Consider the following 14,791-nt stretch of genomic DNA (forward strand, 5'->3'; position numbering starts at 1 on the left):
ACTGCCAGCTGACAACAGCCGTTTAAAGCCGCTAAGGCAAGACGCGTTCGCCCAGGAGCGAGCATTGACAGCAAAGAAGCACCGGCTTCTGACTCTCTGGAAACCCACAGCTGGGAGGGGCGGGGTTTCACGAGCTGCGCCGACAGTGAGGAAAAGGTGCCGCTGATCCGAGATCTGCAGAAGAAAGATCCTATAGCGGAACGGAGCTGTAGAATATTTCTCCTGATAATATTATTAAGAAAATTTATCTATAATAGATGGCTTAAATGACGGGTTATTAGCTATTGGTGAAAGAAGTGATACATTTCTTAGTTTAAAAGTTGATTTTACTTGTCTCCAGATTCGTAAAGTGCTGTGAATAATCGGATTTTTATCATATAGTGTGTTCTTCAACTTCAACTCTCTCCATTATTAACCAGTCTACCTGTTGGCATGCGTTATCCAGCCAATACATTACTTTTTTAATATTTGTTGCCCAATAATAGTATAAGAAATTGGGGAGAGCCAATCTGCCCTTTTCTGTAGGTTTGCATAGATGTCGTTTATGAATTCTATAGTAAGTAATTTTTATTTATATAGCACTTTTAAATCAAATCACGTTGAAGCCAAAGTGCTTTTTACAGAGAAGAAATTAGATTTCCATACATCCATATAAAAGAAAAAAGAAAAAAGAAAAAAGACACAGTACAAGTTAGGGCTTTATTCTTTGGAGCGCAGAAGGTTAAGGGGGGACTTGATAGAGGTTTTTAAAATGATGAGAGGGATAGACAGAGTTGACGTGGAAAAGCTTTTCCCACTGAGAGTAGGGAAGATTCAAACAAGGGGACATGACTTGAGAATTAAGGGACTGAAGTTTAGGGGTAACATGAGGGGGAACTTCTTTACTCAGAGAGTGGTAGCTGTGTGGAATGAGCTTCCAGTGAAGGTGGTGGAGGCAGGTTCGTTTTTATCATTTAAAAATAAATTGGATAGTTATATGGATGGGAAAGGAATGGAGGGTTATGGTCTGAGCGCAGGTATATGGGACTAGGGGAGATTATGTGTTCGGCACGGACTAGAAGGGTCGAGATGGCCTGTTTCCGTGCTGTAATTGTTATATGGTTATATGGTTACACTATAGGATTCAACATGAAACGTCCCCCCATAGCAGAATCCACTGAGGGAAGGCACCAAAAAGTCCAGTTCTCCTCCTCCTCATAGTCCACCCGAGGTCGGGGCCTATTTGTGGCCTCCTCAGCCAGTCCGATGTTTTCAGGCCCTCATTGCCGGGAAGATGGAACATCGGCGTCGGGTGAACACTCTTCAGCGGCTTGGAATGTCTGAAGCGACTGCGGCACCCAATTTCTATGTGTTTTATAATCCAAGATAAATTTTGTAATCCGAGAATCAAGATTATTAAAACATTTTTTAGGTAGGTATATTGATTGAAATAGATAATTTGTGGGAGGAAGATCATTTTTATAGCATTTATTCTGCCTATTAGAGACATCGGAAGTGTATGCCATTGTGATTGGACATCTGTGAGGTGGCACTGTGACTCGTGCAGCAGTTTGATTTATTTTTTTTTTGCTGTTTTGTGAACAATTTAATTCAAAATCTGGGGAAATAATTGACCAAATCTAGAGGAGTGGATTTCTGAAATCATAAGTTAAATCCCTACCGAAATATGTAAAATTCTCTGCGTTTTTGTGTCTGGTTTTTGAGGAAATACGTTTCAAAGGCAAAATGACATACACCCCCACAGAGTTTTAATAGATACCAGACCAAGTGCAGACCCGTTGGGTCTGTTCCCTCAACGTGTGCTGGGGGGGGGGGTATGGTGGCATGCGGCGTCACACACACTAACTACCCCCCTTGATGTTATATTAATATTATTAATTTGCTCCTTTTACCCCATAACCGTCCTATCCACTGACGCATAGCCCCCAACTCACAGGCGTGTCTAGAGGGGGGGGGGGAGTAGAGAGTGAGAGCAGAGAGAATGTGGAGCGACAGAGAGAAAGGGGCAGACAGAAGGGCAAGAGACAGAGGGGGTGGAGGGGAGAGAGGGAGATAGATGGGAGGGAGCGTGGGGAGGGGAGGCGGTAGGGGAGGGGAGAGAGGGTGAAGAGTGGGGAGGGAGGGGGAAGAGTGGGGAGAGGGGTGGGGGCAGTCCATCTATTCCCCACTCCTCTCCCTCTATTTCCACTCTCCCTCCTCACCTCCCCCATCTCCCTCAATCCTCCCCCACCTCCCCAGGATCTCGCCTGTCCTCCGGATCTGCAGAACTTGCATGTTCGAGAAGGAGTCAGAGAGCCAAATGCCAGCGCGCATCGGGGTGTTGATGTAACTCGGCCTCGCGACGCCCGCAGCCGTTGATAACTGCCAGCTGACAACAGCCCATTAAAGCCGCTAGGGCAAGACGCGTTTGCCCAGGAGCGAGCGTTCACAGCAAAGAAGCACCGGCTTCTCTCTGGAAACTCTCTGGGGTCTGAAGCACGTTCGGGGACCAGACCCAACGGGTGTGTGTGTGGGGGGTATATACACACTCACACATATATATAGATACACACACAGAGATATATATATATATATATATATATATAATTAAAAGTCTCATCTTGACCACTTTCTGTCTGCGCTGTATATTGATTTTAGAAAAAACGCTACCCTGTATCGCTGTGATTTCTGGCCATCTTACTCACAGTCCTCCTTCGCTGGAATGAGCACGCAGGGGATGGGAGGGGTGCGCAGGCGGGTGGGGCTTTGCGAGCTGCGCCGGCAGTGAGGAGAAAGTTCAGCGGTAGCGGAACGGAGCTGCAGAACTTATGAGAAGTTCAGCGCGTGAGAAGTCGCTGCCCCGAGATCTGTAGAACAAAGAAGCTGTAGCGGAACGCAGCTATAGAATCTTTGTTCTGCAGATCTTTCTCGATATCTCTGCGCCTTTAATCCACAGCGGCCGAGAGGCGGGGCCAGAACGCAGATAGGCCTGGATTGATGGGCATGTAGGCATTGTGACGTCAGCAGCTGGTGAGCGGTGTGAACAATTGAGTTTTGTGAACAATTTTATACAAAATCTGGGGAAATAATTGACCAAGGAGTGGATTTCTGAAGTTAAATCCCTACCGAAATATGTAAAATTCTCCGCATTTTTGTGTCTGGTTTTCGATGAAATACGTTTCAAAGGCAAAATGACATACACACAGAGATACTAGACCAAGTGCAGACCCGTTGGGTCTGTTCCTCCAATGCCCGGTTGCGGTGGGGGGACGGCATGCAGCATCACACACACTAACCACCCCCACACACACGCTAACTACCCCCCCTTGATATTATATAATAGATTCTCTGACAGACAATTCCTCACTGAGGAGGAAGTGAATCTACTCCGGCACGTGTGTCAGTAAAACACAAGCTCAGTCTCCCCCAGGAATATTGAAGCCATTTCAGATCAACTGTAAAAAGTTCACTGTTCACAGCTTCTGGTGAATTTTATTCAGTTTCCCACATTTGGGTGGATTTGTAAAATGTGTCATTGACTGAACCACTCATTTCCCAATGTGGCCACGCAGGGTTCAGGGGCTGCTTGTCTTCAGTGATAGGGAAGCCACTGCCAATGGGATCTTGCTGTGCCGGTTCCTGCATCTCTGCATGGCAGCATCACCACGACGCTCGCTCCAGCGCCTCCTGCCAGCGCAGGTTCTGGAAGGTTCTGCTGTCCATCAGGTCGATGAAGAGCCGCCCATCCAGGTGGTCCACCTCATGTTGCAGGATCCGTGCTGTCCAGCCTGATACCGTCCAGCGTAGCGGCTGCCCCTGCTCATCGAGCCCTGCAACACAACAGGGGGTTAGAGAGTGTGGGACCCATGGAGACCACCATCACCCACCACCCGTCCAGCCCCGCAACACACGGGGGAGGGGGGGTCAGAGGAATTAGGCCCTGGACACCTGACTCCAAACCCCTCCTACCCCACCAGACCTCTCCAAACCTTTCCTCCCACCCCCCTCTCCAGCTCGTCCCAGACCTGCAACAGAAGGGGGATGGGTCAGAGGAAGCGGCCCGGGACACCCACCCCCTTCAAACTTCTACCTCCGCTTGTCCAGCCCTGCAACACAAACAAGGCGGGGTCAAAGAAAGGGGGGGGGCACTTGGAACCCGCAACCCCCACTATCCACGGCCCAACCCCCACTATATACGGTCCAACCCCCACTATCCCCGGCCCAACCCCCACTACCCCGGCCCAACCCCCACTATCCCCGGCCCAACCCCCACTACCCCAGCCCAACCCCCACTATATACGGCCCAATCCCCGGCCCAACCCCCACTATATACGGCCCAACCCCCACTATATACGGCCCAACCCCCACTACCCCGGCCCAACCCCCACTATATACGGCCCAATCCCCGGCCCAACCCCCACTATATACGGCCCAATCCCCGGCCCAACCCCCACTATATACGGCCCAACCCCCACTATACCCGGCCCAACCCCCACTACCCCGGCCCAACCCCCACTATACCCGGCCCAACCCCCACTATACCCGGCCCAACCCGCACTATATACCGCCCAACCCCCACTACCCCGGCCCAACCCCCACTACCCCGGCCCAACCCCCACTACCCCGGCCCAACCCCCACTACCCCGGCCCAACCCCCACTATACCCGGCCCAACCCCCACTATATACGGCCCAACCCCCACTATATACGGCCCAACCCCCACTACTCCGGCCCAACCCCCACTATATACGGCCCAACCCCCACTATATACGGCCCAACCCCCACTATATACGGCCCAACCCCCACTATATACGGCCCAACCCCCACTACCCCGGCCCAACCCCCACTATATACGGCCCAACCCCCACTATATACGGCCCAACCCCCACTACCCCGGCACGGTCCGGTCCGGCCCACCTGTCACCTCCACGGCGCGGTGCCGGGCCACACAGGCGGCGATGCCGGGGAGGCTGTGACAGGCCTCGGGCAGGAGGACGGGGCGCGGGTCGACAACGCGGATCCGCGGGTTGACGATGACGCGCAGGGGCACGGCCACCATGTCGCGCGCCTCGCGGACGCGCGCATTCTCGGCCTCGAGCACGCGCTCGGGCACCTCCAGGACGAGCACGCGCAGCGCGACCCCGAGCTGGGGCGCGCTCAGCCCCACCGCGTCAGCCCGACGCAGCGCAGCCACCAGCGCGTGCACGAGCCGCTGCACCTCGGGGCCGCGCACCTGGTCCGCGGGCACGGCGCGCAACACCGGCGTCCCCACCAGGCACGGCCTGCGGTAGGGCGGTTCCGGCGGGCCGAGCAGACGCCGCCGCAGCGCCTGCCAGTAACTCCGCTGCTCCACGCGGTAGCGCCGCGCCGGGCCGCCCAGCGCGTGCACCAGCCCCGGGCGCGCGCACGGACACTGCGCGTGCACCAGCCCCGGGCGCGCGCACGGGAACAGGGCGCCGCGCAGCAGCTGGAGGCTCGAGAGCGCGCGAGTCCGGAACATGGCGGCGAGGGGCGGGGGCTGGTGAGACCACGCCCCATGAACGGGGTCAATCCAGTTAGGTCACGCCCCGGAAATCGGGCCTGTGGTAACCCCGCCCACTGAGGGAATTCGCCCGTACCGTCCAATGGGCGCGTCTGTTGTTGCCCCCGGCCCGGTGGCCAGCGTAGGCCCCGCCCATAGGTGTGCGGGGCTGAAGCCCCGCCCACTGAGGGCGTGCGTGACGCAAGCCACGCCCATTGAGGGCGTGTGGGGAGGAAGCCACGCCCATTGAGGGCGTGTGGGGAGGAAGCCACGGACATTGAGATTATGTGTGTTCAAAAGGGAACTGCAGATGCTGGAATATCGAAGGTACACAAAATTGCTGGGGAAACTCAGCGGGTGCAGCAGCATCTATGGAGCGAAGGAAATAGGCGACGTTTCGGGCCGAAACCCTTCTTCAGACTGTGTGTGTGTGTGTGACTGAAGTCCCGCCCGGGGGCCAGACAACATCTCTGGATGACATGGAGATAATCCTCTGACATTTTTGCCACCTCCAACAGGATCCCACCACTTGCCATATCTTTCCATCTCCTCCCCTTTCTGCTTTCCGCAGAGACGGCTCCCTCCGTAACTCCCTGGTCAATTTGTCTCTTCACACCCAAACCACCCCTCCCCTGGAACTTTCCCTTGCAACCACAGGAAATGCTACACTTGTCGCTTTACCTCCCCCCTTGACTCCATTCAATGACCCAAGCAGTCTTTCCAGGTGCGGCAGAGGTTCACCTGCACCTCCTCCAACATCATCTATTGCATCCGTTGCTCTAGGTGTCAGCTGCTCTATATCGGTGAGACCAAGCGCAGGCTTGGCGATCGTTTTGCCCAACACATGCGCTCGGTTCGCAATAACCAACCTGATCTCTCGTTGGCTCAGCACTTCAACTTCCCCTCCCATTCCGAATCCGACCTTTCTGTCCTGGGCCTCCTCCATGGGCAGAGTGTGTCCCACCGCAAATTGGAGGAACAGCACCTCATATTTCGCTTGGGTAGTTTACACCCCAGCGGTATGAACATTGACTTCTCCAATTTCAGGTAGTCCTTGCTTTCTCCATCCTTCCCCTCCCATTCCCAGCGCTCCCACAGCCCACTGTCTCCGCCTCTTCCTTTCTTCTTCCCGCCTCCCCACCTCCACATCAGCCTGAAGAAGGGTCTCGACCCAAAACGTCACCTATTCCTTCACTCCATAGATGCTGCCTCACCCGCTGAGTTTCTCCAGAATTTCTGTCAACCTTGGAGAGGTCATGGTGGACATAAAATGCTGGAGTAACTCCGCGGGACAGGTAGCATCTCTGGAGAGAAGGAATGGGTGATGTTTCGGGTCAAGACCCTTAATGGTGTATGGACAGAGGTTCAGTGCTGCCGGAGCTCACTGGAGTCTCTGTAAAACCATAAGGCAAAATAAACATCGGGGAATTTTAACTAGCAGGTGTGTGGTCGCGGTAACCTGGTTAAAAGAGGGAAAGAGGGGGAAGGGGAAGACCCATCACTAATGCGGTTCCCTGCAGGAGGGGGGGAGGGGGGGAGCACTGGGACCCAGCAGAGTCAGGCCACGTGCTGTCTACATCGTGGGGGTTGTGGGCCTGGTGCTGAGCAGAACTCTGGTGAGGTGACGGCTCTGGCCCGCTGGTGGCCGGTGGAGAGGCGAGGGTTGGTGGAGTCACTGGTGGAGGCCCGTGGGGGGCTGGAGTAGAGATACGGGCCGGTGGCAGCAGCATCGGTGGCCCCGGGAAGACAGTGACGGTCAGCGGCAGCGGCCTCGGGAGGTGGTGAGATTAAGTGACCACAGCGGTGGCCCCAGGGAGGCGGTGAGAGTCGGCAGCCGCGGCAGTTTCGGTGGTCCGGGCCTGGGTTTGGCCGGGAAGATGGTGAGGGTCGGAGAGGAGGTGGATGTTGTTGCTGCTCCTCATGGTGGCCATCTCAGCCTCGAGGGTCGGGTGGGCGCGTCGCGGTGGAGCTCTGGGCCTGCAGACGGGCGGTCGAGTCAAGCAGTGTCAGTGGAAGCGGGCAAGCTGGTGATCATTCGTAGAGTCCAGATAGGCGAGGGAGCGTTTGTTCAGGGTGTGGATCTGGCATTGAATGAAGTACAGTTGTGGTTCCTTGCAGGTGTGAGTGGGTGAGTGAGTGGGTGAGTAGGTGAGTGAGTGGGTGGGTGAGTGGGTGGGTGGGTGAGTGAGTGGGTGGGTGAGTGGGTGGGTAAGTGAGTGAGTAGGTCAGTGGGTGGGTGAGTGGGTGGGTGAGTGAGTGGGTGGGTGAGTGGGTGGGTAAGTGAGTGAGTGAGTGAGTGGGTGAGTAGGTGAGTAGGTGAGTAGGTCAGTGGGTGAGTGGGTGAGTGAGTGTGTGTGGGTGAGTGAGTGGGTGAGTGAGTGAGTGGGTGAGTGAGTGAGTGTGTGTGTGAGTGAGTGAGTGGGTGAGTGAGTGAGTAGGTCAGTGGGTGAGTGAGTGAGTGGGTGTGTGAGTGGGTGAGTGGGTGAGTGGGTGAGTGAGTGGGTGAGTGAGTGAGTGGGTGAGTGAGTGGGTGTGTGAGTGAGTGAGTGTGTGTGGGTGAGTGAGTGGGTGAGTGTGTGTGGGTGAGTGAGTGAGTGAGTGGGTGAGTGAGTGAGTGTGTGTGGGTGAGTAGGTGAGTGGGTGAGTGAGTGAGTGGGTGTGTGAGTGAGTGGGTGTGTGAGTGAGTGGGTGTGTGGGTGTGTGAGTGAGTGGGGTGAGTTGCGTGCGTGCGTGGGTACGATGACGGGAGTGGGTCGAGGTGCTTGGGTGCGTGGGTGTGTGCGTGACTTGCGTGGAGTGCTGAGTGCGTGCGTGCAGTGCGTGAGTGCGTGCGTGTTGCGTGGGTGTGTGCGCGCGTGGGTGCGTGGTGAGTGAGTGAGTGAGTGGGTGAGTGAGTGGGTGAGTGGGTGAGTGGGTGAGTGAGTGGGTGAGTGAGTGGGTGGGTGAGTGAGTGAGTGAGTGAGTGAGTGGGTGAGTGTGTGGGTGAGTGGGTGAGTGAGTGTGTGTGAGTGTGAAGGCCCAGAGCTGCGGGAGAGTCAGGTTGGTGCCGAGCCACCTCTGTAAAAATGCATGATTACCGTCCTTTTCTTTACTTGCTTGATAATTATATTTCATGATAATTAGTGAGTGCAACCGGGCAATATTTTGACCTACTATTAAATAAAGTATTATATGTTTTATTGTACTAGTTATACACAGGGATGTAATGATCGACTTGTTTGAGATTAGCTATAATTTTGTTAGACCCTCTTGGGAGAGTAGCTCCCCCCCAAAGCAAAACCTGAAATGATGCCCGTTTGACACTCCGGCACCTAAAACATTAGCCAGAGCACCAAGTAGTACAGATTTTCCGTATTTTGTACGGAAATGCGATCAGAATACCGATGTACGGATTTGCTTTGTAAAATACGCATTTTTAAAAATCGGCCCGATATCCTGTTTTTTCTTGCTGCTTAAAAAATGCAAGGATATAAAAAGTCATACTGTAACTCAAAAAATTATAGCAGATTAAATCTATCAGTATTTTAAATTTCAAGATCTGGATGATTATTTTTGTAAGCTTTGATCTGCCTGTCCCGCTACAGGTTTAAACAGCGCTGTCAGTTTAGCACATGGGAATTTAAACGAACAGCGCTATGGGTTCTAATAGCCTTTACACATAGCGCTAAGGCCACAGCGCTATGGGTCACAGACTGTTCGGGAGGGAGAAGGAGAGAGGGAGTGAGAGGGAGGGAAGGAATAAGAGAGGGAGGGAGAAAAAAACGAAGGAGAGAGGGAGGGAGAGAGAGGGAGGGGGAGGGGGAGAGGGAGGGGGAGAGGGAGGGAGGGAGGGAGAGAGAGAGGGGAGGGTGAGGGAGGGAAAGAGAGGAAGAAGGGAGAGAGAGCGAGGGAGGGAAAGGGAGGCTTCCAAAATAGCTTCTACATCAATCAATCAATCAATCAATCAATCAATGTTTTATTCATCACATTGCACATAAAGTGCAAGTGAAATGAATTTGGCAGCAGCGGTACAATGAGAAAAAACACACAATACACAATAACATTTTAACACAAACATCCACCACAGCATTCATCACTGTGGTGGAAGGCACAAAATTCGGCCAGTCCTCCTCCATTTTCCCCCGTGGTCGGGACCTCAACCCTTCTCAGTCGCTGCTGCGAGCGTCCAGATGATAAAAGTCAAGGTAAGTCCTGAATCGGTGCCTCGGTCCAGCGAAACGGAGCGCTCCCCTCCGGCGAGCCCCAGCGAGGGCTCGCCCGCTCCACGCCGAGAATCCGCGCCATTGTACCGCTGCTGCCAAATTCATTTCACTTGCACCGCTGAAGCCCCGGGCGCGTCTCCGGGAAAGGCCGCACCGATCCTCGTTGTTAGGCCACGGGGGAGGCGACCTGGAAAAAGTCACCTCTCCGTGGAGGAGGCAACCGAAACGGTTTCCCCCTCACCCCCCCACACCACCCCCAACACAAAACACTCAAAGAAACATTAAAAACATTAAAAAGTACCATCATCTGGTATTAAAAGCAGGACGCAGCCGATCAAACAGAAGTATACAAAGAGATGGCAATGAATGCACTGTCAAGTAAGGTGCATAGGAAACATGTCAATTGGTAGCAAAGTTAAGCATTCTTGTACTCTTACATGGGTATGACCGCACATATAAAACAACATTTTTTTCAGCAAAGTGGCACCGCGTAAAAATACTGATTTCCTCAGCAAAATACTGATTTTCAGGTACTAGAATACTGAAATGCTCTGACAAAACTTGGCAGCTCTGATTTGCATTGCCACACTGTGTATAGATGATGATTCAGACTATAGGTGGGAGAACGCTAACTGACTAAATGGTGCCAGTACAACACTCTAGCCCTACAATCATCCCAAGAACACCTAGTTAAGAGAGACATCTATGTCTGACCTATTTATAGACTACAGCTCGCTCTGCCTATAGCATCCAAGCTCATCAGCAAACTCATGGGATTTGAAGTCAGCACTCTTTAGTTTAGTTTAGAGATACAGCACACAAAGAGGTCCTTCGGCCCACCGAGTCGGTACCGACAAGCGATCCCCGCACATTAACACTATCCTACACACACTGGGGACAATTTTACATTTATACTAAGCCACAAGCCGGTAAGACTTTGGAGAGCTCGGAGAAAACCCAGGCGGTCACGGTGAGAACGTACAAACTCCATACACAGCTCCCGTAATCGGGATCAAACCCCGGTCTCCTGCGCTGCAAGGCAGCAACTGTACCACCGTGCCACTGTACCACCCAGTAGCAAATCATGCTCCATGATAATGCTCAACACTGGTGCTCCACAAGGATGCATTCTCAGCCCCCTTCTGTACTCCTTGTACACCTACAACTGTGAAGCCATGTACAAATCTAAATTTGCAGACAACACCACCATTGTGGGCCGGATATCAAATAATGGTGAGATTAAGTACAGGAAGGAGATTGTAAACCTCATTTCCTGGTGTCGAGACAACAACCTTTTTCTCAATGTCATCAAGATAAATCAGATGGACTTCAGGAAGTGATTCAGTACATGTACCCCAGTTTGTATCGACGGTGCCAATGTAGAGATGGTTGGAAACTTCAAATTCTCCTGGACCACCCATATTGAAGCAATGACCAAGAAAGCACACCACCTCCTTGGAAGGATTAGGAAGTTTGGCGTGTTCCCTACAACTCTCCCCAACTTCCACAGATGCACCATAGAAAGCATTTTATCAGGATGCATCACAGCTTGGTTTGGGAACAGATCCATGCAAGACCCCAAGAAATTGAAGTGAGTCGTGGACGTGGCCCAGACTATCACACAAACCAACCTCCCTTCTAATGACTCCATTTATACCTCACGCTGCCTCGGCAAGGCCAGCAGCATAATCAAGGATGAGTCGCATCCTGGCCACTCCCTCTTCTCCCCACTCCCATCAGGCAAAAGGTATAGAAGCATGAAAATGCACACCTCCAGATTCAGGAATAGTTTCTTCCCAGCTGTAATCAGGCAACTGAATCATCCTACCACCACCAGAGAGCAGTGCTGAACTATCTACCTCTTTGGTGACCCTCAGACTATCCTTGATTGGACTTTGCTGGCTTTACCTTGCACTAAACGTTATTCCCTTATTGTGTATCTTTACACTGTAAATGGATCGATTGTAATCATATATTGTCTTTCTGTTTACTGATTAGCACGCAACAAAATCTTTTCACTGTACCCCAGTACACATGACTATAAACTAAACTAAACCTGGCTCTCAATGTCGTAAGATCAAGGAAATGATTGTGGACTTTGGAAGAGGAAGGAACTCACCAACCTGTCTATATTGACAAGACGATGGTGTAGAGTCCAAAACTTCACAGTTCTTAGCTTGCATATCTCTGAAGATCTTTCCTGAACCCAGCACACGCACCCAATTATAAAGGATAGAAGAGTCACAGTTCCTCCAGTTTGCATGTAGCCCCACTCTGGTATAGAGGAGGCCCAGGACTGAAAGGTTAGTGTGGGAATGGGAAGGGAAGTTACATTTGTTAGCAACTGGCAGATCCAGCAGGCCTTAGCCGAGCTCAAGTGATCTGGACATGGATTTTCCATTTTTAAGTAATTAACCTATAAACACACCCCAATCTTTTTATTTCCATTCGGCCCCGGTGCCTTACCTGGATGTACACCCACATCTTCGCTTCCCACTTCCACCTATATTCCTTCCTATGGCTTCACATTCCTTCATTATGGCTTCACATTTGCCGTATTCCTTATCTCACAAGTTTAGTCTCCAGCACTTCTGCAATTCTTTGGTCTCTGGAACATTGGCCTTCATTGCAATGGGCATGGAGGAATTCAGATTCAGATTCAGATTCAGAAAACTTTATTGTCTGTCGTAACAGAAAATCTTCTTTGACGTGGCTCAACATACAACCAGGACAATGTACTGATAAGCAGTCATACAACACAGATTTCTGCGAGCACACACAGTGTGTATAGATCTTAAAAGCAAGTATAAAGATTAAAAACTGTAAAAATAGACAAGATAAAAGTTGTGGATACGTGTAAAGTGACAGTGCGTCAGGGTTAATTTGTCCCTTGTTCATTTTTTATTTAAGCTGTTTATGGCAATGGGTATGAATGAGTTTTTGTGGATGTTTTTCTTGGATAGGGGGACTTTATATCGGCGGCCTGATGGCAGAAATTGGAAGGACTGATGCAGGGGGTGGGTGGGATCCTGTGTAATGAGGTTGGCTTTCCTTTTAACTGCCTGGGTGTGGAGTACTGATAATTGATTTTGAGTTTTGCCAGTTATTTTGCTTGCTTGATTGATGATCCGGGAAAGCTTTGATTTGTCTTTGACAGAGGTGAGGGTGAACCAGGATGTGATGTTAAAGGTGAGTACAGATTCTATAAGTGATTTATAGACAGCTGTTAAAATGTCCTGTCTGACATCAAAGCTCCTGAGTTTCCTCAGCAGGAACAGGCGTTGCTTTGCCTTCTTGTACACAGAGTCTGTGCTGGGAGAAGGACAGGCAGGTGTCAATTTATGTGCCCAGGTATCTAAAGGCCTCTACCTGCTCAACTGCAGAGAAACATTTCCCAAGTCCACACCCAGAGTACAGTTTTGCTGTCCATATTTAAGGAAAATGTTGTAGTCAGTATGGAGGTTAAGTTTGGGAATTAAGGGGCTAAGTAAGGTTAGTCATGGTCATAAAAATGTACTTCATGGAACAGGACATTCAACCTAGTCTGTGTCAACAATTAACCACCCATTTCCATGAATGCTAGCTGTTTTCATTTTATTTCCCCCATTTCCCATGAATAACTCCCAGCTCCTACCCCTCAGCGACACAGTTGGCACACTAGAGCTGCCACAGGAGCAGGTTTGGCCTTGTTAATTGTGGAGCCTCCTTCCATGGAGGAGCTCAAAGTTGAAACGTGTGATTCTTGGGATGAGACGATGATATACGGGGAACGATTGAGACGGCTCGGGTGATATTCATTGAAGTTTAAGGAAATAAGATGGAGCCTCATTGAAATTTATGGAACCTTAACATGGACACACTAGATAGTGGGAGTATGTCCCCGGTTGCAGGAGAGTGTTCCCGATCGGGGAAGAATCCGGAACCAAGGGTCGCAGTCTCAGGAAAGTACAACAGATGAACAGGCCCCTCAACCCACATTGTGAATCCCCTTGCGTTACAGATGATGAACCTTCATTAGCATTTCGGTCCCACCTTTCGTAGTCAGTGAGCAGAAAGAGCAGGGCAGAAGTTGTGATACCTCCCCATCGTTCTCAGTTCACACACAAGCGCATACATAGGGACACACACAAAGAGGCGCACACACACACGCACACGCGAGCTGGAGCACACACAGACACGTAGACATAGACAGGCACAGATACCTCGCACTGTGCCCTGAGCACTGGGAACTGGCCTTAGTGAACAGTGTAATAACTGGAGCACTCTGGAAGAAGCACGGAAGGAGATGCCAGGCAACTGGTGAACTCGGGGCCTGTGAAAGATCTGCCCTCTACTTTCTGGCAGACATTCAGTTCAGGGAAGACTTATTGGTCTGTCCCACTTAGGCGACTGCAGGAGACTATGGTCGTGAGGAATTCCCGCATTCTGGGAACTAGTCACGGCCTCATTATGGGCGCCGTGAATATTTTAACATTTTGAAAAATTAGCGGCGACTATAATTAAGCTGCCATGGAGAGTAGCGAGAATTCTCGTGCCGTAGGCGGGTCGCCAGGAGGTTGAAGGTTCTCATAGGTTGTAGCCAATGCTGACCGGTGAATTTCATTGGCTCATTGGGAAAAAAACCCGTAAGCAGTAGTCTTCAGAACCAAGGATAACCGACCGGTAATGTTAAATGTCCGCCGAGGTTCACAGCCGTGTATCTCTGGCTTCTTAAAAGTTGTTTCCACTCCTTCTCCCCCAACTTTTAAGGGACTTACCGTACACTGTGCTTTAGCCGTCTTAATTACAGCGCCAACCTTCCTGTTCATCGAGGTGTGTGTCTGTATCACCTTGGCTTTGCACCGCGAGAATTTCACTCTGACAGCGCTCCCCCTCCTTGCACAACGGGCTGGTAAAGGACGGGGGTGTGTGTCTGTGCGTGTGTGCGTGTGTGTGTGTGTGTGTGTGTGTGTCTGTGTGTGTGTGTGTGTGTGTGTGTGTGTGTGTGTGTGTGTGTGTGTGTGTGTGTGTGTGTGTGTGTGTGTGTGTGTGTGTGTGCGTGCGTGTCTGTGTGTGTGTGTGTGTGTGTGTGTGTGTGTGTGTGTGTGTGT

General features: G+C 51.4%; 1 protein-coding gene across 2 annotated transcripts; it reads right to left on the minus strand.

The window, feature by feature from the left end:
- Positions 1-3,451: 3,451 nt before the first annotated feature.
- Positions 3,452-5,503, minus strand: pdf (peptide deformylase, mitochondrial). Of its 2 annotated transcripts, XM_033035616.1 has the most exons (3): positions 5,425-5,503; positions 4,896-5,388; positions 3,452-3,809 (listed from the first exon to the last, which is right to left on the minus strand). In XM_033035616.1, the coding sequence occupies exons 1-3, from the start codon at positions 5,476-5,478 to the stop codon at positions 3,640-3,642; spliced, it is 717 nt and encodes a 238-aa protein (XP_032891507.1). In that variant the 5' UTR covers positions 5,479-5,503; the 3' UTR covers positions 3,452-3,639. The 2 variants fall into 2 exon arrangements, with proteins under 2 accessions (XP_032891507.1, XP_032891506.1); XM_033035615.1 differs by having other exon boundaries at positions 4,896-5,503.
- Positions 5,504-14,791: the final 9,288 nt, after the last annotated feature.

This window comes from Amblyraja radiata, chromosome 17 (genome assembly GCF_010909765.2).
Source record: "Amblyraja radiata isolate CabotCenter1 chromosome 17, sAmbRad1.1.pri, whole genome shotgun sequence".
Lineage (NCBI taxonomy): Eukaryota > Metazoa > Chordata > Chondrichthyes > Rajiformes > Rajidae > Amblyraja > Amblyraja radiata.

Bases quoted from the DNA above. Each gene is read 5' to 3' on its own strand.
- pdf (XM_033035615.1), bottom strand. From the start codon at position 5,478: ATGTTCCGGACTCGCGCGCTCTCGAGCCTCCAGCTGCTGCGCGGCGCC. The intron at 3,810-4,895 runs GTGGGCCGGACC...GTTGTGTTGCAG, and splicing joins CCGCGCCGTGGAGGTGACAG to GGCTCGATGAGCAGGGGCAG.